The sequence below is a fragment of the Eufriesea mexicana genome, unplaced genomic scaffold, assembly GCF_001483705.2.
Source record: "Eufriesea mexicana isolate 0111107269 unplaced genomic scaffold, ASM148370v2 scaffold605, whole genome shotgun sequence".
NCBI lineage: Eukaryota > Metazoa > Arthropoda > Insecta > Hymenoptera > Apidae > Eufriesea > Eufriesea mexicana.
In genome coordinates, this window is record NW_016908762.1 from 582692 (window position 1) to 609083 (window position 26392).

Genomic DNA, 26392 nt, shown 5'->3' on the forward strand with positions numbered 1-26392 from the left:
TGCCGATTCCAGTCGAGCAGTATCCTATGAAAAAATTTCCTCGCCGCACGAAAAAGTCCCTAGCAAGGTAAATACGGACGTAGTTTCCTGTCCGAAATTGAAGGAAACTTTTCTCGTTAAACAATTCCAGTGATAGAGCCCGGGGTACCGGTCCGGTGGCTTTAGACACTCGCGACATCGGTCCGCGCGAAAGTACACCCTTTGTAACGGAACCGTTATGAATAGTCGGTGATTGGACTAATCATTATCCTTCATTAGGCGAGCTATGATCAACTCTTGTCCCCGGGACATTTGTAACGCCTGTGAATTATTCCACGGAGCAATTACAATTTTCAAAGAGGACGCTTGCGAACCAAACTGTTATTAGGAACTTTGGTCTCGCAGGTTAGTCAATTTCGCGACTCGATATTTTCGCGCACAGCTCTTGTCGCCATTCCGGCTGTACGATATCCCAGGGGAAGAATGGGGGGCTACGTTAGGAAGAACTGGTTTAATTAAACTTATAACTATTATCCACAAAGTCGAGCTTAGCCGTGCTATTATCGGGCCAGCAATAGAGTGACGCAAAGGGAGCAAAGAACGGCAGGGATATAAGACGAAACGGGGAACTTCCGTATCTCTTTCGACGATAATATCGGCGAAAGAATTATAATGAAAAAGAATGAAAGCCAGCGACGATATTATTTTTCGACGTTACGCCACACTCTCGTGCCTACTCTCTCTCTTGCTCGGCTAGTGGATCGAGGGAGAGAAAGAGAAGAAACAGAGAAAGGGAAGAAAGCAGAGTATTCGAATCGTTAGGAAAGAGAAAGGCGGGAATAGATGAGGAGGAAGGAATACAATTAAATTCCTTGTTCCCGTTATTAAAATTTCTAGGGCGTCCTTAACGAGATCTCTCGCGGCCGCAGCGCGTGGTACGCGTTAAATATTTGCATACGCGTAACTGGTCGGTTATAAAAATTAATTGGTCTACGCTTTCGTCCTGCCGATTCCAGTCGAGCAGTATCCTATGAAAAAATTTCCTCGCCGCACGAAAAAGTCCCTAGCAAGGTAAATACGGACGTAGTTTCCTGTCCGAAATTGAAGGAAACTTTTCTCGTTAAACAATTCCAGTGATAGAGCCCGGGGTACCGGTCCGGTGGCTTTAGACACTCGCGACATCGGTCCGCGCGAAAGTACACCCTTTGTAACGGAACCGTTATGAATAGTCGGTGATTGGACTAATCATTATCCTTCATTAGGCGAGCTATGATCAACTCTTGTCCCCGGGACATTTGTAACGCCTGTGAATTATTCCACGGAGCAATTACAATTTTCAAAGAGGACGCTTGCGAACCAAACTGTTATTAGGAACTTTGGTCTCGCAGGTTAGTCAATTTCGCGACTCGATATTTTCGCGCACAGCTCTTGTCGCCATTCCGGCTGTATCGTTCTCGAACAATCGCACTCGCTCTTTTCGATTCCATCGTCCTCTCTCCCACTGCGATAACAAAAATTCTGCGAAACTGCGGGCAAGTGGAACGCGACGAAAGTTTTCGCGCGGAAATAGCAAACGTTTCCAGAGAGTCCTCGTAATCGGTACGAGAAGAGATCTTCGCTAAGAATTTTCCACCTTTCCAAATATAATTCGGAAAAATACGAAAGTATGAGAGACAGCTGGAAAGGGTTGGTTCGAAACAACGAAAGTTTCCCCGTTTAAACGTATGGAATATGTAAAGAAGAAACGCTTAAGATATCCCAAACGCGATTGGAGAAGCAGACGCGGTAATAATTTGCTGGAAGGAGCGGAAACGAAGCGAAGCGAGTCGGAGGACGCGTCCGCCATATTCGTATCGAGCGCGGATATCTTCTTCGCCTAGGAACCACAGATCATTTCCAGCAACAGCGGCATCCGTCAACGATGCCAGCAGCATCCTCGCCGTTCTCACATTCACCGCGGCGATACATCACATCCTTTATCTACCGGTGAATATCGATCAACCCGTTCTCTTCCCCTCCACATCTCACCCTCTTCCTCGTCCTTTTTCCTTTTCTCCCCTTATCTGTCCCTAGCGGACAACTTTATTTCAGCCAAGCGAACCGCGAGGAACCGCTTCCACGACCGGGATCGCCGTTCGATCGGCGTGCAACTTGTAATAACGTTATCAAAAGTTCACAGCGGAAGGGTACGAAAGTACCGGGCGCAGTTTTCTACGGGAAATGCCAATGAAAAGGCGTCTTTGGTTGCATTGAAAGCCGTGGCGCACGCATACCCGATCCGGTTACACGTTTGAAAGGGAAGTAATCACTTACTCGAGAGGAAGGGTATTTTCGCGATGGCATGCCGTACGTTTGAAAAGAGTGGCCGCCTTCGTGGCAGGGCAGAGGAAGTCGCTACCTGGCCCGATGCCGTTCTCTTCCGCCCGTTGCAAGCCCCGAAGCCGCAGGCTCCGCGGAACAGGAAATCGGCCATTCCTGCCATCGCGAGACCACTGGGTCCACGCGCTCCTCCATCGTTCCCCGTGAAAACGGCCCTTTCTTTCCGCTTCCTCCCTTTACGCCCTCCACATATCGATAAACGTCGCACAGCCCGAAGGGATGAACGAGACTTCTTATACGCGACGCGCGAAACGAGCCGCGAGCTTTCGCAAAGCAATCGCGAGTGGATTTATCTATACAGGGGTGTTTCGATCTCTCGAAACGGAAAATGCCATTTTTAATCGAATTGTTGACGGCTCATCGACACGGACCGGCCGGCTCGTTGAAACGTCGACGGCTATAAATTACAGGGTGATTCGAATTTTCGGATAAAAAGTGCGCGCGATCCGGAATAATCCCGCGCGACGAGATGCAACGAAACGGCTAAGTTCCGCTGGCAAACTGAGTTACGGATATTACTCGTGTTTGATATTTCCGTTGCTGCGGAGCTGGGAAAATGTTGATCGGCATTTTCAACGAGCGAAACAACTTCCCTCGTTCGATATTAAAAACCGCTGCGAATATGCGTACCTTTGCACGGCGTGTTTTTCTATCTCTGTCTATCGATGCGCGCCAAGCGGAATTCGGATATCGTTGTAACCATAAAAAATGCGACCCGACGTAATCGAAAGAGCGTAACGACGCGAGCGATCTACGCGCGAAATATCGCTTCCGTTTCCGATTTCGTTCAATCGCGATACACACAACCAATCGAGTCGCTCGTTCGATATCGGCTTGAAATTAACTCGAAATTAACTCGAAATTAACTCGAAATTAATTTGAAATCGACCTGAAATTAGCTCGGAATTAGCTCCGACGTTTCGTTACGTTAGATCACGTTCACGGAAAGCCGAACGCGGGATCGAGAGATCGTTAAGTCGATCGGGAGCTGAAGAGGGAGCTGATTAAACTTGTGCAACGTTGTGGATGGTTTTGCAGTTCTGCTTGTTTATTACGTTCGACTAAAATTACGGGGCAGGCCGTAAAGCTGTCTATTCGAACACCGACCGGGGCGTATAATTTTATACGCGCGACACGTCGTACGCGGATATAATCCTTATTTATAGTCACATCGCGCTGGCACGCTGGAAATTTTCACCGTCCGCCCACGAGGGTTCCTTACACCCTTCGAATGACCAGTAATTCTCGTGAACAACACCGGCTTTAGTGGAAAAGGCGAGACGCGCGCTGGCTCGAGAGAGGGTCGTAAAGCAATGAAAACTAGCCTCGTACGAACGCGTTTACGTGTCTTGTTCGCTGATAATTCAATCGAGTCGCTGCACCCACTCGCGCTACAATTCGTTGATTATCTCGAAGGCGGGACAAAAAGCGGGAAAGAAATATCGATGAATACACGAGTCTCTGCGATGCCGGTCACGTATCGCGTTCTGGAATAATTTACCTCGAGACGAATATTCGTTCCGCAGATCGCGTAATTACATTTTTCGCCGAAATTTCCACCGCCAAGGCGACTCATATTTTCGCTCAGAGTGCTATCTGTAATAACGTGACCTAGGGTAGCGTTGCTCGCGTCGCTTTTAAATTAGCAAAGCGATACCGGGAATTACGACAGTGGCGTTTCAAGACTGCGATATCGGAAGGAAAAACGACAATGAAATATCATCGACGCGGGAGATCGATTATAGTCATCCATAACGCGCTGCGAGCACTCAGGTGTGGACTGGCATAGACACCAAAGACAATAGGATCGAAATGGCTAATCGACCGGATAGTATTTATAGTAATGTCGATATTATTTATCCGATCTGTCAACTATTCCCGAAATAGTATAATTTGACGCGACAAATTGCGCAATTTAGAACGATAATAATAAAAACGATTACCGTTAACCTCCCCGATCCTTTCGCTCGTAAATTCGGCTCGCGCATATTAGGGTTGTAGAATAAATTGTTATTGCGGCGCATTTCCGTCGGTTGTGCATCATCCGAGGATATTTCATTATTTGTACCCGAGTCGTTCGATAGCGTTACGCTGATGAATGGGATTCGACTTGAGGCAGTAGAATGGCCCATTCATAGTCAGCCATACGGAATGCAGCCTCGCTTAGCGCAAGGAGTCGGAACGGTTGCTCGAATTTGCGGCTCGTGGCCACCGTCTATTTATCCCGATCCCGACTTACGGTTAAAATATGCGAAAAATTCCGGGATTAATTATAAAACGGAATCACAGTGCTAAGAGGGTGACTCGAGACGAGGAGGACCCTCGCGTGACGCGCGGGGATCGAAATGGCAATTTTAAGGAAACGATGATAAATAGTTGTATAACTTCCCTTATCTCGTACCTCGAGGCATCTTTCAAGGCGTAATTGCCTTTGACACGCTCGTTACACGCGAGAATGTTGTTTCTCGAATGCCGGGACCCAAAGGTTATAAATCTCGAAGGTGGCACCGAGCGAAGGAGGTCAGGCGTTACGAGAATCGAAGATCTAATCTACCGGCATCTTTAGGATGGGGAAATTCTTTTCGAGTTAAGAATATTTCCTCTTCTCCATTTTCCGTTTAATTCGAACAAACGCGTCAACGAGATAGGTGAGAAAAATGCGAGATAAGAGAAGAGAGTCGGCGATTGGAAATTGATTTCCTTGGAGAGGCCTTTTTGGGCTACGTATACGGATATCGGAAATGTTGGGTACACGAAAGGGAAGCACGCCAAATATTGGGAGTTCGTGTTCGATCGTGACAACACGTTTCGTCGAAGTATAAAAAAAAAAGAAAAATCTATCGAAAATTCGAGGGATCGATTCGACGCGACGTTCCCGCGTGTTTGCGCTTCGCGTCTGGTTCGCGCTGTTAACGAGAAAAACGGGATAAACTATTCCGTCTTAGCACTGATCCGAAGTAAGCTTGAATTTCCTTTAATTAAGCAGCCTTGTACCGGCGTTGTATTAAATTTTAACGAAACACGCGACCCTTTCATCTCACACGCCACCTCACGAGAACGTTCCTCGAGGTGAACGGCAAAGAAGTTTCTCCTCGCCCATGCTCTCGGACGGGGAAACTTTTAAATAATTCCTCTCGAGGAAGAAAATTCTTTCGTTACGATCGCCGACATGAATCAGCTGGCAGCATGCAAGGTATGTATACGAATTCCGAGGGATTTTCAGCAGGGCTACTCAACGAAATATCCAGTCCGCGTCGCGTTCACCACGGCGGCGGATGTATACGAATGTGCGCGCGGCCCGGTGTGTACATATCATGGTAAATGCAGCTACTAGAACAGACCTCTTATGAAACCCATCCGTTCTTCTCTAAATATTTGGGCATTTTCATAAGGGGAGCTTCTACTAAGCCGGCGCCATGACAAACGCGTACTTCTTCGGTAACCCGCGGCTACGTACGTGACTTCCGTGAGAGCAGTCGTGTAATGCGCCTATAAAGTGCAAACACCGGCGGTGTGCTTCCGGTTCGACGATACGCGGCCACATTTCAGGTACGTGCAATTTACAGGATCCCGGTGGTATCGGCCCTGCGACTCGTTCGCGAATTATTCGGGTCGAAAAGAAGGACGCGAAAGAAGTCGAGGAGCCTTGGGTATCGTCTATTTCGTTCGAGGGACGAGGGCTGTGCTCTAGGTGCTCTCGTAGTTAGCTAGCATCGTTATTTCGGAAATATTTTCGTTCGCGTTTCGTCCCATCGGAATGGAACGTTTCGTTGTGTACGTTTATCTTCGCCCGGAGAGCGCGGGACGCGGAGGGCGAAAGGCTTTGTCCCGACACTGGTAGAAATTTAATTTTCACCCGCGCATGTTCTATTTTTCCTTCAGGTTTACCTTTTGTTTTCCGTGAAATTCGTAGCACTCGGTGTTTTCGTCGAAAGCGAAATTTCGCTGGACGGATGTAGATTTTTCGCGTTTTTGTCTCGGTTTCGATCCGGCAATTCTGCCGTGGCGAAAATTCGCGTGACCGGGGACAGATTCGATATCGGTCTTCATCGAAATGGCAGAGAGTTAATTTAATGTAAGGGCACTTTTCGCGAATAGAATCAAAGCGGATTAACTTTATCAATCCTTTGAGGACGTTAACAAATTTTCTCTTCGTTTTGTCACTCACCAATTTTGATTAGACGCGATGCGCCATGGCTGCCTGGGACTGCTGCCATCGACAAAACGACCACGACGACTGCGACAGCGGCGAGTAATCTTTGATCCATATTAAAAGCCATAGTGCAATCTGGAAAAACGTAGCAGTTAATTAAAATCAGGAATACCGCCGGTTTGTTTTTGCCTAGCGCGACGTTTAATCAAATATTATTGTACCAAACATTTCGACAGAGATAGAATATTTTTCAACGAGTTAGATTCGACGAATATGTATTTCATAGACATTTATCGTAACTAGCGACGAGAGTTATGTTTCGTCCAATGGAAAGTCGTTCCACTCGCGATAGTAATGAAATCGCTATATTTTTCCCTCCACTTTTTTCCTTTTTTTTTTTTTTTTTTTTTTTTTTTTTTTTTTTTTTTTTTTTTTTTTTTTTTTTTTTATTTTTTTTTGCCAGAAGAGAATCCGCGAAAAAATAGCGCGCCAGGCACAATTGAAATTTCGCAGAAATCGATATCCTATTCAAACTTTGTAATGATACTGTGCTTAATGTTTCCTCGTTCGCAATACCATAGAGTGAAACGAGGGCCGAATGAATAGCGATTCTTGTTTCAACTATCTGAGTTTCCTCTGCCAATGGCAGCGTTTAAAGATAAAACCCAAAGTCGTAACCGTCTATGCAGTTTTAGATAATTTTTTTTTCGCCCAACTTTTATAATCAATTACATATTCCAGAGAACGCGGATTTTCGTTACTTTTAACCGCTTCCGGCTCTTTTCTCTAGCTTTCCTCTAGCTGAACGAGCTTATCAGATACGAGAAGATCTACACACGCGGTGATCACTTTGATCCGGAAATTCGACTCTCCGTATTCGGGACACGAGTCGCTATAAATAAATTGGCAGCGTCGGAATTAATTACTCTAGTCGAGTGACATTCGACTCGAAATCTTCCAAGAGAGATATATTTTTGACAAATTTTATGCTCGCCTAATTTCATTAATTACCACGAATTTGTCCTCCGACTGTTAAAAGGAATTTGCGAATTATTTACCAGATTCACGGACCCTCTTCCAATTTCTAATGCGTTAAACGACGAATTAGATCCCACTCTCCCCTCGCGTTCCGGATCGGTCGATCAAACCGGTGATTCGGCGCAGGATCGCAAAGGCGGAAGAACGCAAGACCAGGTGGACGGACAGCGCGTGATTTCATGGCCCGGGAATTTTTCTGATTTCCGAATTTAAGAGGCATCGAGTATTTGTCACGTACGCTTTGCGATAGAGCTCGAGTGAAGTCGGTGCACTCTTGTGTCGATCGAATGCGCGATTTCCCTGGCATCAATCGCATGCAAACGCCTTTGATCGCGGGGAATGATCGGGAAATATTTCGGATAAATGCATGACCACGAGTTGCCCGAGTTCACTCGCTTTTTGCCCGATATTTTGCCTCCCTTTCCGCAGAGAATACGCAGCTTTGATCTCAGTCTTTAGGTTTTCTTTAATTATCTCGGTGGTCGTTTAAAATCCCCGTTACGCTTTGTCTAACTTTGTAATAATCTTTTAATTTAGAAAGAGAGTCGAATAATTTGCTTTCTTTCCGAGTTATCTAATTCGCGGACGGATCTTTTACCAGATTATCTACTTGATTTGAGTAAAAAGTAAAGATCTACGACGTATTATATATTATTAACGTCTTACCTTAGGATTGAAGTCCCGATGGCGCGTGCCATGATCAACAGCGCACGAGGTCGGTCACACGCAGAGCCGCGTCGTCCGAATGCGGCGAGGAATAACACGCAACTGAGACAGCAAAATATCTGCGGAAATGAACCGCGAGCCTGTCCGAGCCTGTCGAGCCTGACGATGTTTACGTTGGGTCTTATCTACAAACCATGGCCTTCACTGCGTCGTGCTTCGTCCAATTTCCTGCTCGCTAATCCCTCATAATATCGTAGACAAAGAGGTCAGACGAAACTCGACGAAATTTCCTTCGACGTCGTTCACAACGGCACGCACGATTTTTGCACTCGACACACGGATGAAAGACTATTTCCTGAGCTATCACCTGCCCGAAATAATTGCGAGAAAAATTCGAGATTACGTTTATTCCGCTTTTGCCTCCACCCCGAATCGATCCAAGCGCGCGCCGTAAGTCCGCAGAGGTGCACTTCCGGTCCACGTTCTATCACTTCAGGCTAATTTATTCCGTATCAAACGCGGCCGTCGAATATCTCGCGGATCGGTCGTAAATCGCAAGGCGAGCGTGCGGGAAGCTTGGCCCGGTTGCGATCCGGCGCGGTGGAACGACGCGTAATCGGAAGCGGAACCTGGAATTATAGCGCGGCGTAAATTTGAACGTTTGAACGGACGAGCGTTTCGCGTGGGAGAACGGTGGCTGACTTTAACGCTGGCTTTAATCCTGGTCGTTTAACGACGCGATCGCGTGACAAGCTTCTGCCGTGGTCGACGGTCGACCCTCTTAAAAACAACGAATTACAACAGCCCGGCCGGGGGTTAACCCGTTCGCTCGTGGCCGCACCCGCGGCACGTAATACGGCAAGCGGAAACGCGTCCCGTCCGACAGGTCTGAATGGAACAGAGGCAATTCATATTCGCGAAGCGCGTCAAGCGGAACGGGTCCAAAGGTTCCACGCGATTTTTAATTAACTAATGAAATTCGCGATTAAAAGGGTTCGCGGAAGAGGGGGTCAGGACGATTGCTGCCTGTTTGGCAGCGAGTTTACTTCATGAGAATATCGCAGAGTTCGCAATCGGTCGGAACATAGAGGATTTTCCGATCAATTTCGAATTTATCGAAAGCATTCGGAATGCTCGTCCAGCTTCTCCCTTTCAAATCCTGCGTTCCATCCTACCCATTGTTCCTTCACCCTTCCTATCGTTACCCCCGTACGTTCCTTTGTGTCCCATGCCATTTGTATCTTCCAACGCCGAGAACTAAAGACGTTTGTATCTTTTTTATCCTCTCGTTCGTGTTATTCGATTTTAGCCCGCCTGTTCCGGCCCCTTCGAGCGAGTTATCCTCGAAACTACAGCGGGTAGCTGTCATATTCAAACTGCGTACCCTACTGGTCCAAAACTGTACGTACGTTCCTAGGATTCGTTCGAGTACGCGCTGCAACGGAGACCAAAGTTCAATCCCAAACAGTCACTCGATCTCTGCTACGCTATCCCAAACAGTTGTCATTCGCACGCGGCGTACAAGGTCTATATCCGGGCTCGACATCGGGCAAGTCGTTGTATCGGTTTACTCCAAGGCAGCCACTCAAAATTTCGTCGAAATATCTGCACGACTTACTCGAAAATCCACGAAGCTGGTAGCAAGAAATTAAGAAAAATAAAGAAAAATAAACCGCGAGACCGATGACGAGTTTCTCCACGAATCCTAAGTTTTCTCGTACGCTCGATGTTTTAACGCGTTCATCCTTTCCCCGTCGAATTTTTCGGGCTGTTATTTCTGTTCATACGCGAGTGATAAAATAAAAGGCGATGAACGGGGGGCAAAAGTTTTTAACTGCCTCGCGTGGCGCCTGACATTTCCGCCATCGTTCCACGTCCACGATTTCGATGACAAATAGTTCGAATGTAAACAAAGTCGTAACAGAGTTTAATAAAACGAAAGACGTCCATCCCGTGAGTCGTGTCGTTGTTACGCGTTACGATCGAGACGCGAAACTGAAATCCGTTTACGATAAAACGGAATAGCCAATCTCGGAAATTTTGATTCCCTAAACTCTCCTGTTTCGAGATTCTAATTAAGTAAATGCCGGGAAATTACGACGGTGATAAATTCCGAATACCTTGCGGATAATACGAAAAAGGAAATAGCATTCCGCCATTGTTGGAATCTGGAATCTAAAATTTTTACGAATACCGTCTTCTCTGAGAAATAAGAAATCGGTTCCGACGATCATCCTCGGATAATACAACTACGAAAAGAGAAAAAGGGAGGAGGGACAGAAAAAGAGGAAAAATGTAATCGAGTATGTGACGTGGATCCCGTTACGTAGGAAATGTATCAGAGTTTGCATCGTCGGTTATTGAAAACCGGGAGAAAACAAGTTCCGCGTTCTCGTCAGAAGTTAAATGAACTAACTCTGTCAAAATTTTATTTTCCCCGGACAAATGCTGCGATTTACCTCGCCCGGCGAAAGTTGCGGCGCGATAATGCGATTCGGGGTGTTTCCGATAGAACAATGTGTTCGAAAATTCAGCGGGAAATCGGTTTAATTTGAAACGTGTCAACGCGCTGAAAAATTGTCCGATAACTCATCGTAAATCGCGAATTACTTTTCGCCGACACCAAAGTACACGCGTGCATATTAATAACCGACACGTTTCACCCTTGGCGGAACGGCGTGCGCGTAAAATGGCAGGCAACGCCATGATGGAGAACGGCGAGTTGCAGAGTAAAGGTTAATGGCGAAGTTCGCGGCGAATCGTTTGCTCGACTTCAACGGACGAAACGAACATCCCCCTGTCGACGACGAAACAACGCGGGGGATGACTTATTTAGCGGAAAAGTTGGCGAGTTTCCCCGGCTGTCGCGAAAAATACCGGCGGATTGATTCGAGCACGCGAAAGAAGGTCAAGATGAAGGAAGCCCGACAGGCGTCTGAGAGGGGCGCGATTTTTATCGGATACAGAAACACCCTCGGTCACCCTTTGGCTCGTTGAGAATCTGTGTCAACCTTCGTTAAAGTCGCTGTTCTGTCGACTGGTTCGGGTTGGGAACTGTAATGATCCGCGAGAACGACGGAATTCGTTCAATTGATACTTTCAGCAACCCCTCGAACGTTTCGCTTCCTCCGGGGTCATCGCGACGCCGGCGGCCACATCGAGTATGTCGATGGACCTTTCGTACCTCGTCGCAATTATCGTTCGCGATATTCGTTCCTTAATTATTGTTTCCAACGACGCGACTGGACTCGGGGTAGTATTCGCGGATAAGCCAGAAGGATGAATCGAATCGTTGCGCGTGAAATTTTCGAGTGCGCGGATTATACGAGTGAGAGGGTATATGCGTCAGATTTAGAATATCGGAAGGCTATAATCGCGGTCGGAGAATCGAAATCCCAGACTCGACAGGTTGGAAAATTCGCGCGGGAGCTAGAAAATTAAAAAGATGGGGATGATTATGATTTCCGGAGGACTTGGCCATACCCGTTAAATGTTCTACGACTGCTGCAGTATTTTATTCAATTTTTTCTCTATTATCTTTTGCCCTCGATATACAGAGAAACGATGGTTAAATATTCCTCTTACGGGAAAGTTTTTTAAAAATCATTCTTTCTCTTATTACAACGTATGAAAGAGGGTGCGCTTTATTTAATTAATTACTATTGCAATTCGTGCAATCGTAAATGAAGAGGGCAAACGTTTCTTCTCTGCAATTTTATTCGCGTTTTTCGAATGTACATTTTCCCCGGCATTTCGAGACGTGGATAGAAAGACAGAATTTTATTAATTTAAGTACGAATCTTTGAAAGAAACGGCATTAATTTCGCCATATTATTACAATGACGGGAAACCCTTTCACGATGTGCAAGTTAACGATGTTCGTTTCGTCGTGTACCCAGCGATCCGTGAAATCTACGAACGCAATTTCATCGTGGGCGATTTATAATTAATTGGCAGAATTTTTCCAACGTCCTTTGTTGCCTGATACAAGCGGATTTTCATTACGCAAAGGAAAAGCCTGATCTCGACGGTAGGATCTCGCATTCTCGTTGTTTCTCCTTTCATTACCTAATATCGTTGCGCACATATACATACGCGCGTGTATCTCGATGAAAACGCAACTGGAATCGATACGCAAGTGAAACGTTACACCTGGGAAATGAAAGTGAATCGGACCGTATCAAGAAATAGATTCGATGGTTTCCGCACGCTGTATCCAGTTATTGCGTCGATCCATTTCTCCACTCTCTTCTTAATTCTCCGTTTCCCTTTATCACGAATTTTCGATTCACAACGATATTGAAGTTTTCCCCATCTACACGCAGGATTTTTCCCCCGATAACGAGTTCTCGGCCCGTAACTCAAAATGGCCGTTCGATCGCTGCTTCTAACGCATCCTTCCTACTTTCCCGCGTTCGAGAGGTCCAAGTTAATTGCAGTGTTGTTCGTCGAATCGTCTGCACGCTCTCTTTCCTTTGTTGGAGCTTCGAAGATCCAAAGTGCGCTTGAATTATACGAAATCATCGAAGGTGGCTATGGCCTTCTCGACGGAGGATCGACATCGTAATTACTTCGTCAGAGTCGCGATTCGTGGGTATCGCGAATGATGCTTCGAAAAATTCGACGATATTCGCTATCGTCGTGGAAAATTCGCGAGACGAAAATTGGGAATTTATATCAGCATCCGCGATAAACTGCGCGTTCTGTTTTTTCGATTAAACGGAGATTTTGGTTACACGTAATAAGGGAACGAGGAAACAGTCGACGGAGTCGGGGCGTACCCAGAGTTACAGGGAAAATAAGTTGCGAGTGAAGGCAATCGAGGAAAGTTCCGACAGGAGATTCGTTCGAAACTACGAAATTTGGCTTCGATACTTGGAGAAATTTTGTTTATTCGGGAAATTACTCGTTATTGTTTCATCAGCGTCGAGAGCGGAAATTTGATCAACCGGATTTATTAGATTCCCAGACGAATTGAACGCGAATATTGGTAATTACGAACACCGATGCATCGCACGGGAAAAGTACACGTCACTGTGTTGAAATTGACTCACGCGCGACAAACATCGGAGTGCGAATAATAATAACTGACGCGGCAATGATAGAGATAATACCGGTAGCGAAGACAATGCTGATAAGTACAAGGCGCGGGAATCGAGGTGGAACAGAGCGCTATTACCGTAATAGCCTCGCGAAAATTGTGTTTTGCAAGCTTAGTTATTGCGCCCGGTTCCTCGTTTCGCTGAAAACGCGTTAATTGCACGGGTTATCGACGATCAGATATTCAAATTTTAATTATTGCGTTATTTCCTTCTAATTATACCAATTTTTTCCCCGTTTATAACGGAATTTAGCATATTAATTATCGCGGAAAGATGCGCGGGAAAATTAATTAAACCAACCGATCGTTTTATCGATCCAGACAATTAACGACCAAACCCCAACGAAATGGAATCAAACACTCACTCGTCAAGGGTGTGTCGCTTCTCTAATTGCTCCAGCTTCATATTCGAGGAGATTCTATTCAACGATCATCCGTGTTCGCGGAACAAACTTGCCGATTCGATGAGGATTCAACGAGAAACGAGATGTTCGGTGAATTTCGCTTGTAAATAAATCCGGCACGTTGGTTTTTAAGGGAATGAAGCTCGGCAAACTGCCATAGTGACTGTAGTTGACATCAAAGGACTATTTTCGCGCTATTCCCGCTTTCTGTGTACTTTGTCGCAGGACGGTCGCGGAGAAATGGCGCACAGATGACTGGGAAATTCTGAAAATTGACGCCTCGCGTCATCATCCCTTTGTCTTCGCGCAAATCCTCCATCTCTTCGCCGTTTTTCCGTTCAATCCGGGATTACAGGGACGAGAAGAAATTCTTCGGAAGGTCTTTCGATTAATTATCATTTCGTTCGTTTTGCGAGCAACTTAATGGAAAATCGATTTCGCGGACGGCAATAATACCCGAGCCGGAGAAAAATCGGGGAAAAAATGATGTTTCGATGTAACGTGCTTTAAACGGTAATTTAATTAAACGGGGATCGAGCGAGCTGATTTTTCAAACGACGAATTAAACCTGCCGCGAGTCGTTGGAATAATATTAGCGTTTCGCGGAACGGTGGATTTATCCGCGATTATTTATGCATCGAACGATGGCTAGCAAAAATGAGCGGGCAACCTTCGTTGCGATTAAAGTAAAATCCCTTCGGTTATTATCTCGCACGCGTATCAACGTGCAATTACGCGGGTTGTAACTTAACGTCGGATCGAAGGGACGGAATCTTAATGGCAGCGTTTCCGGACAAAAGGTACACGGTGAAATCGATGTCTCGCTGAATATTGCGGACATTTTTATCGTTCGAGTGAAAATTCGCGCGCGGAACTAACTTTCATCGTGGCCGACAAAGTACGAGCGACAGTCACGGGCCCATTTCGCGCTTCACACGGACTTCCTAAAAATGTCGGTGAACCTGCAACGTGGCCTGTTTTCCCGCACGTTTTGCTGAAATTTCTACCGTTTTCAATCCTTTGACACCGCCAATCGCAATATTTTCCCGCGGTGTACGCAAGACCCGGTCCACAGTTGCGTTACCCGGCTCGTTTGTCCAAACTTTCCACCCATTTTCTCCAACGATCGATACTAAATCTTACGCATTGTTCGGTAAACCGGTTGTGCCATTTCAACAACGGCGTTTGCTCGCGTACGAGTCGAAATTTACGATAATGGATACGGACTTGTAAAGCGACGTTGTTACAGCGAGTATTGTTTCATAGTGGAAAATCTTCTATCCGTCCTCGCGCGGCGACCCTTTGTCACGGTCAGTTTGTTTCGCTTGTTTGGAAACGAGATTTCGAAAAAGCCCGAGCGACGTCTGTAACTTGGAGCGAATCCTCGCGACGAGCTTTATTCTCGCGTCGCGTTAACGTACGTTACGTTCAGCCTTGACGTCTGATTCGTGTGGAAACGCGGATATACCGCGTGCAATCCAGCTGGATTGTCATAATTCGATGTTTTATCCGACTAGGAAACGCTCCTCTCCGACTCGAAGCTGACAAATTAATTACATAGCCGAGGGGAACGGGCTACAAGTAGATCGACCGCTCATTACCGCGTCAGTCTCGGTTATTTACGACTCGTCGTGCGCAAATGTACCCGATAATTTCGAATCGACGTCTCCTCGATTTTCTTCATCCGATACGAACGCGACGACTCGGCTCGGCGGAGTCGAATAATGATCGCGATAAATGATAGCCGTGCAGCTAATTTACTTTTCGCCTTTAAAAATCAAGCCCCGAGAGGAGGGTGTAAAAAAGGAAGAAAATAGGGGAAGCAAGAAAATATCCGAGCCATGGGAACTGCTGGTTAAAAACAGGTGGCCGATGCGCGCACAACCATAAAGTCGACTCCTCTTTTTACGCGTCGGACGTCGAGTTTCCCAGCGTGAGGTACTCGCGCTGGATCGAGCCCGATCCGAGCTACGGGGTAGAAACAGCCGGCCATTGGTCTCCATTCGAGCTCTCCTGGCTAGCGGTCTGGTATATACTCCTGTGCAGAAATTGAATCGAATATCGGGTCCGGGTCCATTCAGTAGACCGCGTGGAATTTCGAGTTCTCCCCTCTTTCGCAGTCTAGCAGGGATTATGAATACCAGGGTTTCTCGTGGCCACAAAATCAGGGAAAAAACAGCGATCGTAGAGCGTGGAAACGTACGGGGCCGTCTCCGGTAGACTGGAATCGAAACGGAGAAGGGGCCACGGGTTACCGGGGAATTTCTAGGGGCTTTTTCGTTCCTTACGGTTATCGTCGGCCACGTCGAGTGAATTGTTGCAACGCCGGAAATTGGAATTAGCGATGTCAGCGGGCAGGAAAACAACGGGACAGGGGAAATTAGAATGTTCCAATTAGGCGGCACGATGCAGGGAAACTGGCTTTCTAACGGGGATAGCAGCGAAAATAATTGGAACCGTTGGAAGGGCGCTCCCGAATTTTCTCCTCCAACGAAAGACATAAGCTTCGCCGGGGAAAAATGTTCTCGCAACGAATTTCCAAATTGACAAAGAACGTGATTCGCAATTACAGGCGACGATAAATTTCGCGCGTCGACTCGTGCTAAGTTCACCTGTCGTCTCGAACGCTTTTTCTCGTTCGTTCCTTGATCAATAGATACATTATTACCAGGCTCAAGCTCTTTCGTCGACAATTTACATTTACCCGATCCTTAACTGGCCCACCCCCCGCCCCTTTATAAGATATCGATAGGCTATAAATTTATCGGTAATAGTAGTTCTAGATGCGCCACTTACGGCTCGAACTAGAGCTTAATTGCAGCTGAACCCGACATAATTGCCGAGTCGGAGGAACGGTCGTGGAGAAGCTCGACGGAACGCGCGGGGTGAGACAAGCTCGGTTATTCCCCCGGAATTACGTGGATCATGATCGTTAAAAAGGCAGATGTCGAGTGTCGGTGTTGTTAAAAACGTAACGACGGCCTCGTTTCGATACGAGCCGCGCGACCCAACGAAAACTCCGAGCTATCGACAGCTCGGTGTCCTGGCATTGCGCCTTTCGACGAATATCCGCGAGTTCCCGTCACAATTTTTCCCCTTTCCTCTCCCGTTTTCCTCCACTTCTTTTCATTCCGACATTTTTCCTTATTTTTTCTCATTTTTTCCCCATTTCTCTTTCTCCTCGCGACAACTCCCCTTTTTCGAGAGCTTTAAATATCGCCTGCCACGGCTTGCCGGAGGAACGAATAGTTCCGAACGCCTGGCAACGATTGTTTCGAATAGTCGCGGTTTCGATGAATCGGTTATTAGTTGGAATTTGTACGGAGAAATTTTTCGATAAATATAGCGCGTTCTACACGCTTGCAAATATTTCCGTCGACACACGCCAGCGTACCGCGCTTTTTCATCGCGAGTGGAACATTTTATAACGAAATGCCATACTTTTCGAGCGGAATTTCAGCGATCGCATCGACGATCAAGCGAGACGAGTTGTTCTTTTAATCTGTGCCGGCGTCGAGGGCAGATTTTCTGCATGATAAACAGCCAACGATATAATCGCGCAGCGATCGAATCTCGTTCCTCGCCGGATGCTGAAACTGTACCAGCGCCGCCATATTGGACACAGGCAGAAACCGTTTAATACACTGGGTAAAACTAACGAAGCGACGGGGAACCTTCCGATCGCGTCACGGATACATCGTCGAGTTCCGAATCCGGGAAATCGAATTCCGTATTTCCAAATATAAATACGAATACGTATATTTCGATACAGAGACACATACTTACTCGATTATCTCAGCTAATTCATCCAGCGATCACGATGAACGCGCACTCTTTCATCCTTTCATCCTCGATCGCGCATACGAGCGATACGTTGAGGAGCAAATCGGAAAAACGCGCCGCGTCTCGAGCTTTCGGCTTCGAAATTCCCGTCGAGAAGCTTCTCGAACACTAAGAGACACCGTGGAGAAGTTCGAAATCGATGGGAACGTGGCGTGCAGTGTCGCGTTCAGTGGCCTCGCCACGGACTGATTTAAATTTAGCGTGGACCAGCCTAAATACACGCACCGGACGACGCTGCACGCCTCGAGGAACGCCGCGACACGCGCGCGATCTTCGATGCCGGCGACGATTCTCGTCGATTTTCTTCGCGGTTCGATTATCGTACGGGTTCACCGGCGTCCCGATCGAATTAACGAGGCACCGAATTACAGGCTCGAATCGCGAAATTCGATTAAAAATTCCCGGCCCGTCGGCGCTCCAATTATGAAACTATTATGCGGTCGAAGTGCTTTTAGTTGTTGAACGTTAAATTACCGAGTTATTGAATTATAAATTACGCCGGGCTTTTTGCGCGGCCGCGAAACTGCGGAAACGAAAGAAACCAGGGCCGTAGGATGGGGAATTAATTGGCCGGTCGCGTGGGCGTCTTACGTACGAGGTGGGTATTTATTTCCGGCGAATATGTTTCGGCTGGTTTCGAGTCGGCGAGCAATACGGCCCTGAAATAATACAGCGTTTACGCCCCGCGGGGTAGGGGGATGTGTAACGAGCGAACGGGAATAAATTTTAAACCGTAATAATAAGCTACGAGGGGTGGTAATGAGAGCCGAAAATGAATGGGCGTGTGTTTTGATCGTGTGATTAATTCGTGCCTCTGCAACTTTACGCCGTGAGAGAAAAAGGGTACGGTGATATTTCATTTTCAAAGGTCATGGGTGGTATACCGACGTTCAGTGAACTCGCAAAGCGGACAAAACTGAGAGTTCAAGGCTGGGCAAGCGAGATGCGCAGCGTGTTGTCCAGGAAACGGGAGAAACGTATAAAGAGGGAAGCAAAACTGTTCAGGAAATGAAATCCTTTTCTACGAATCTATAAACCGTGAAAATGGCGTAAAACAGTACCGTAATAAATATGGAAACGCGGTATGACCGACAGGAATTTCATTATTCCCGTTCTTATTCGAACACCCTGTACATTTGGAATGCATCCGAGCTTACGTGGTTTTTGCGTACCCTAAAAGGGATTTTATATCTTGCCACTGGCTCCTGGATTTAACCCCCTCGACGCGCGATAAACCGAGCTCTCGACTGGAGATCTTGACGCCCGCACGGGGTTGGAAAAAATAAAAATTTTTGCCGTTAATAAATCGACAAAGTAGAGAAGTCGACTGAATTAAATTTAAATAAATCGGTACCTGTCGATCTCGCCGCGATGCGAAAGAAATTCTGACGTTTCAGGAAACACGACTTCGTTAAATTCCGGGGTGTTTTTCTAAGCAATGTCGGTCCCGTAAGTAAAATCGATCCTTAGGACATTTAACCGGCGATTTGGAAGATTTCTCAAGGATAAGGGGTACAGGGATATTACTTATTTACTGGTTGGTATAATTGCGATTTCGTCGTTATTCCGGACGGAGCGTCTCGACAGGTGCTAATTGGTTAATTGCAAAAACAAACGTGTTCATAGGCGTGCAGAGGCAGGTAGTGTGGCGTTTGTACCGATGCGGTCTCAAGTTAATTGCAGCCGTCGACTATTCTATAATTGCTCCGGAGCAAGTTGGGGCACTGTAGCCGCGCCGTGTCAAAGTTAAAGTAACTTTGACCCTTTAATAGGTCTGTGCGAGGCTATATAGGACGTAATTTAACGAGGATTACGTTTTTCAAGAGAATGGAAAAGGAGAAAAAGGAGGGGAGAAAAATGGAAGAAAGGGGGCGCGACGGCAGGCGCGACTCGGAGGGGAAATTCAAGCTCTTCCAGGCCGACAGAAAGGAGTCCGGTGGAATTGCACGCGACAGAGGTTCGCTGGCCGTGCGCCGCCTCTCGGCGAAAGCTCTCGCAATGGTCGGAAAGGTAGAGGAAACGTTCTCAAAGGCGCTTACTTGCCGCGACAATGTAAATTATTTTTCTAACGTGGCGACGTGCGCGCGCCACGATTTGATTTGACGTGTGGCGAACGACGTCAAATTACCCGACGAGAATAATTTCCGCGTCGCTCGTTAACTCCGCGCGACGCGAGAGCGAGCCGGAAGACGCAAGCGGAATATCGCTTGGATACGTAGCAGTAATTTCATAGACGTGACTCCGGTTCTGCACGGGTTGTCCCACTTTTTACCGACTAAACTTCTATGTTCCATGGATATAAATAAGAAGGAACGTTACACGCATGTAGGTCGCGTGTGACTTTATTAAAAACTTGTGGCAAGAATATGAAATGCCCAGGGAACGATAATACGTTTTCGGTAAGCTCGATGTAAGACAAGAACGAGTCAACTGTCGAAGCGGCCATTAAATACTAATTTTACGAGATCCACCGTGCCTAGAATATTCGCGTGTCGTACGTTTTTCAGCGAATTTGCCGCTATACGAAATTCGTTCCGATTTTGCTTCGCTTCGAAAGACGGGAAAGGACATTGTTCCCACTGTTCCTGCCGTGCCTCGTGTCCAGTTTGTAATAAAACTTTCAGCGATCCAGCTAGAGCAAATGCCAGCAAGATCTACTTTTCGAAAGTGGAATGAACCCTCGAAATACAAAATCGCCAAGTCGAAGAATCAGGCTACTTAATACTCGCAATATCATTGCCTCAGTTTGCCCGAGTGGTATTTCCACTTCTTTCGAAAGCCATATCGAGACTTATCGAAGTGGCGCATAATCCAGTCAGCGTTGTCGCAGCAGTACGGTTCAATCTGCAGCAACAACGGCTTTTTTCTTTCCTCCCGACCCCGGCAGGAAGTTTCGCCTCGAACGTAATTTTCTCGGTTGGGGTAGTTACCGGCGCTAACTTTCCGATTGTTTCACCGTGATTCACATTGGTTACCGGCCGAAGGGGGCGGGCCGTTGAATTGTAAAACTTGGATAGAAATTTTGAGCACCGCCGCCGTCGGAAAATTAAAGCCCGTTGCACTATATCACTGGCCGACCCGGAATTCTTGCGCCAAAGTTTTTGCGGCGTACTACGTGGCCACGGAAGATTGCGGCAAGCAACGAGAACTTTTCCGCCATGCGTCGCCTAATTCCGCACGCCAAGGGACAAACGAGAGAGAAAAGAAATGGGCAAAATACACGGAAACGTTCGATTAACCCTTTCGCGGACATTGCTCGCGGAAGAATTCCTTATCCGAAGCTCGCCTTGAAAATTCCTGTAATTTTATCTGATCCAACGCACGTCATGCGGGCCCTTCCGGGCCATACGGGGCCCGAACGAAAAATCTAGCGCCGAAAAATCTAGCGCCCATAGGGACCGGCGTGGCGTTTATAGCGTGCGAACGTACACGCGTGTCGTCGAAACGTGGCAAAGTAGAAAATTCGCAAATCCGAGGTGATAACGAACGCGTTAAATCGAGGTACTAGGGAGGCAATTAAACGCGAGGAAAGTTGAAAGAACTAATTGTTTAATAACCGTGAACCGGGAAACGAAGTCGTGAGCTCCAGTACGAATATTGTATTTCACAGCGGGTTAATCCGATCAGCAATTAAGCGTTGCGAGTTTAGCGGTCTCACATCGGGCGGGATAAAAAGCTGTTGCCGCCTGGCAGCTAAATTTCGCCGGGGTTCTTTCACCCCCAATTTCGAGGCCAAGGATTTACCGGGATTAAAGCGTGTTTATCTCGCGCAACATTGATAAACTGGGTCGATAGACTTATTATTAGTAGGAGAGGATTTGCCGGAGATAGGACACCTATTTTATCAGAGGATTATCGAGACTCCGGGACAAGTAGAATTTATCGAGGAATTCTGCAGCACGCGACTACGTCTTTTCGTACCGCTTTAAATATTTCTTATTACACACGGTTCACGTTCGTTCGGTGGACCCGTGTCAAGATAACGCACGCCGTTGTTTCAAAATGTATCGCGCCGGTCGTGGCAGTCGTTTGTCTGAAACTTTATGTACTCCATCCTTTATCTTCCGTTCAACTTTGCGAATAGTGGAAAACAGTTGAATTCCCAACGACAGTAAGTTGAATTTATTATAACGCGTAGCCACGTATTTAGTTACAGAAACTGCATACACTATTTCTTCGATCTGATACGGGACGGGAGTTAGGTAAATTTTCCTTATCTGTTTCTCGAACTTCAACGCAGAAGCGATTTACATGGCAGCGAAACCAAAATGGCGCGCGCCACCCCTTCGCGGTTAATAAAAACAGCCACTCCATTGGACGCGAATCGCGGAAACGAATTACGCGTAAGGAAAAACGGGAAAGAAGCAAAAAAAAAAGGGGGGTGGAAAATTTCGCGTTGATCACAGCACGAGTAACCAAACCGTATTATTGGCGGACGTATCGAAAACGCGACCAGTTACAAATTTAATCGGTTATCCGAGCGTGCCGGCGAAAGCACTAATTCGTCGGTCGATCATGCCAGCGAACCTGTACGCAGCCAAGCCAAAAAGCTCCGTTTATCCATTAATAATTCGCGGTTAATTTGCATCGAACGAGCAAAGAATGGACCTCGAAACACGGGTCGGGTCGCGTTTGGTCGAGTTTTTCGCGTCATCGTTGGTTAATCGAGGATTCAGCGAGTGGACATCGGAAACTTTTTAACACAGCATTCCTCCGACTCAACTGGCCCTCTATCCCGCAACTTTCTAGGCTTTTCGATCCGGGGAACGGGGAAATAATTTCGAACGTCTAGCGAAAAACTGCAGCATATTGGACATAACGTCTTATTGATGGCCGAAGCTGGCGAGTCTTTTTTGTTTGCTCGTGAAACAGACACGCTCGTTCAACGGGTCGCCTTAATGGCTCTGCCATGTGCGAACGCGTCTGCATTTTTCGCTATCAATCATCGTCCGGCGCGTTTCTTTCTAGCCTTGCATCCACCGTTTCGTTCGTGTCGCGATCGATCAAGGATGCTAGAGACTCTGGGTTGTTCGTTATCTCTAAAGTCAAGGTAGCGACTAATTACCTCGGCTCGTGGGTCGAGGTTCGCGAAACAAATGGAGTCTCGGGTTTAAACTCGAAACGTGTATGATCGAACGTCCACCGCTGTTCCCTTCCTCTCGCAGGTTTTCCTAATTGCAGCTATCACGAGGGACGCGTGATCCCTCTAGCCGTTAGCCAGGAAAAAAGTTAGCGAAGATAGAGCATCGTCGACATGGACGATATGTCGCGCGACGAAACTCGCATCCGCGAAGAATTTAACACCCTGGAACAACCCCCTCCGGCGTGTGCGCGATTTAAGGACTTGTAAATTCCGAGCAAGGGCATAGATCGCAACTGGCTAACCACTTCAGCGGGTAAACTTTCGAGTTTAAGATCCACGCTTTCGCCCCCGAGTTTCCCTCTAGACCGGAGAAACGCCGTTGAAGAAGGAGAATATGAAATTCCCGCGGCCAGACTTTACGACTTCTATCCTTTCCATCCCCTTCTGTCTTTCCTCCTATCTCTCTTGTACTTTTATTTCGCTCTGCGTCTTCGTTCCTCCTAGCTAACTCGGATGTTTTCCGTTCCATTTTCCCTACCCGCGAGTGTGTATTTGTTTCTTCGTACTAACCACCTCGCAGTTTTTATCCATTTTCCTTCCCTTTCTTTTCCCGTTACACGACCATGACGAGCTCCACTCTCTTTTCCCTCCTCTCTCTCGCTATCTTTCTCTCTTCTCTTTTTGCTACATTTTACATTATCATTCGCTCCGCTTCCTCGTCCTCGTCTCTATCAACTTTTCACCGTGCACGACGCCCCCTTTGCAGTTCCATTTAATATTTATCCTTATCCACCCACCCCCTCCGCCCGTCACGGTACCCGCTGTTTTTCTCATTTTCTTCACTCTAACAATGAGTTTCTTTCGCCGTTCCTTCATTTTACCCTGTGCCACCCTGTCCGGCCTCCGCGGCTCGCCAACTCCTCCACCTCCGCATCCCCGAGTGTGCCTCGCTCTCGTTCCTTTTCCGCCTTTTGTTCCTTAATAGTCGCAGCTTCTGATGTACGCGACGGTAGCGGGACTTAAACGCGGGAGCGAAAGAGCAGCGAAATTTTTCCGTGTCGCCGGGCAAAAGTCCGGCTTGGGAGAGATTGACTCGAGCTTCGCGCTTTCGCGGCTTTTAATAACAATCATTTCGTCCCGCACCCCTTCCTTCCTTCCTGCCACTTCTCGCACCCTTCTTCTCCTTCCTCCATCGTCTTTCCCGGCGTTTCCTTCTCCCTCCGACTCCGTTTCAGTCTCAGCCCCAATTCTCGCCCCCGTTCTCATCCCCTATTCCCGCCTTTTAATCGTATCCGACGCGCGTGCTGTTTAAAATCGCTCCTCCCGTTCCTCGAGCCACCGCCCCGACAAACTCGCCGCGACATCCGAGCGTCTTGCCAGACGTCTTGCCGGAAAAATGGCGCGATAATGGCGTAATTTCTCGAGAGAATAGGAGAGCCACGAAGAAGGGGCGACGCATGGATCTCAATTATTCGTGGCCGTAAAGAATGAAAGAGGTAGGAGGGTGGGACGACCCGGTGAATTAACGAGAAATTGGACACGAAATGACGGGGCATTTGTCGAACGAACGTCGAGGATTCGTATCGCTTAGCTGTACGATAGGGTACAGTGTCAGTCACGCGAATTTCGCTGTTTTTAGCGCGCGAATTTTAGGCGGGAACGACGTATCTATTATTCCAGCTTCGCTAGCTGTACGAGCGACGGTTATTAACGCGAACGAAATAGAGGGTTTGCCATGGGATCGCCGTTATTTAAGCGTTTATAACCAAATCAAATATTCCTGTGTACGAAACGACTGCTCGACGGAATAATCGATGGCCCGAAAGTATGAATATCGCGTTGTTTTTCGGTGATAAATCAACGAGCTTTAACCCGCTTCGTGTTATTAATATTCGGGGAATTAGCAACAGCTGTGTGCACTACGCAGCGAAAGCTAAACGTCGAACAGAGAGGATGGAGTGCACGAGATCCGGGGGTAAAACGAGAAGAAAGGAGGTGAACGCGATACAGGTGTTTACGGAACGTAAGACGAGAAACTCTCGAATAACCGGCGAACGGGTAAAAATCTTTTTCCCTTTGATTAAATTTTCCTCGCGTTTCGCTTTTGCTTCGTTTCTGCTCCGGTTCTTTCTTCTTTTCGCTTTTCCATGTTCTTTTATTCCCTTTTCCCCAGCGACAGTTCCACGTCTCGACACAACGCACGCAGCTGCGTATTTCTCGGAACACGAGAAACGGAAATTTACAACAGAACCGTCGTATTTCGAGTGACGTGTCCTCGAATCGTGCTCCACGCGATTCTCTGATTAATTTCATATCTCGAAACGAATTTTTTTTCCCTTCATCCCGTTGGAAAAAATTAGGCGAGTTACGTAAACCGCGGTGTTAATCGGCACCCCTGCGGAGGAATGAAAAGTGGCGGAACGCGACGCGTTCGTTTGATAATGTATAGAACGGTTTATTTAAATCACGTTTGCAATCGCGTGTAACGATTCTACAAATTACAATGCGATCAATTCCGATCGGTATGTAGCCGGTATCTTTGTCATTCAAAATTTATGGAAGACAGCACTTACAGCCGCGAACGCTTTGCAGTTCGTTAACGATCGCGCAATGGAAACCGTATTATTGCACTGGCAACAATTACGTTGATATTTTATTGCAGGAATAATTATGTAAAGCGAACTAAACCGTGAAACAATTAATGTACACGTTTGCAATTGCAACAAACGTCTCTTGTACGCACCAGACCCGTGTGTCTATGTTCTCTGGGATGCAAATTTATTAGTTAATTCCGGTGCCACTGTGTTCATCGAATTCCATTTCGTTCGCTATTTGCGTGATTCATAAACGTTTAATTAAAAAGTCACAACGTTACGTTGCGAATTTCCCTCTGCTCGCCTTCCCTCAAAAACGAAACAAGCTTTAACGCGTCAAATCATGGAACAGCCTCCTCTTTTCAAAAGGATCGACAAACATTTTTCCATCAAATTTCGTCCATACATATTCGCTTGTTGCCCCGTTACGTTGCAAGTTTCATAAAAGTCCAACGGGATTTCGAGAAATTTCGCTAATAATTTCCCACGCTTTTCCTTGCTAATCTACGACCTCGTTTCCAAGTCGAGAATCCACGATCCCTTAATTTGCGAATACGTTTTTTCTCGACGATTCGGTTCGCGTGGTTCTCGCGGATATATACGAGGAGCAACTAGCCATGTCCCATTGTGTTTTGCGATTCAACCGCGGGACTCTTGCGCGATAAATAAATAAATAAAAAAAAAAAAAGAAAAAAAATCGAGAATAGGCAAATATGAAAAACGATATCGATGTCATAAAGTTTCTCGCTTAAAATCATAAAAACCTCTAACCGCAGGCATTTCCCGATGCTTTGTAGTTTTTACTCGCCCGCGTTACCAGAGTCTAAGCTGCAGAGAGCTGAGCCAGCCACCGGTAAAATCGAAAGTAGGACCTTCGAGACCGAAAGTCGTCTGGTCACGATAAATATACGTTTCGTGGAGCAGTGTTATACCCGATGCAATTACATCCGAGCAAATCGGAACGAACTTGTCGCGAATTCAAAGACGGAGCGGAAATTAGTTCTATTCTCGCGGCCGAAACGAGTACGTGGAATTTATAAACGTCGATTAGGTCGAGGGGGGTAGTACGGAAGACGTTCGAGTTTATTTTTCTGCTCGATGATTCGTCCTGAAAAGTTTTCCCTATAATAACGTGATCCTCATCCTCGGTTA

General features: G+C 46.9%; 1 protein-coding gene across 3 annotated transcripts in view; it reads right to left on the reverse strand.

Moving 5' to 3' along the window:
- Nucleotides 1–17679, reverse strand: part of LOC108546084 (glutamate receptor ionotropic, kainate 2) — a 54161-nt gene extending 36482 nt beyond the window's left edge. For 2 of the 3 annotated variants that reach the window (XM_017898012.1, XM_017898010.1), the window contains exons 1-2: nucleotides 8216–8293; nucleotides 6527–6646 (exon numbers count right to left, since the gene is read on the reverse strand). In XM_017898012.1, the coding sequence (XP_017753501.1) occupies nucleotides 6527–6638 (112 nt within the window). In that variant the 5' untranslated portion in view covers nucleotides 6639–6646; nucleotides 8216–8293. Of the gene's footprint in view, nucleotides 1–6526; nucleotides 6647–8215; nucleotides 8294–17506 lie in introns of those variants that run through there. The other variant, XM_017898011.1, reaches the window with a different exon arrangement.
- Between the last annotated feature and the right edge of the window lie 8713 nt (nucleotides 17680–26392).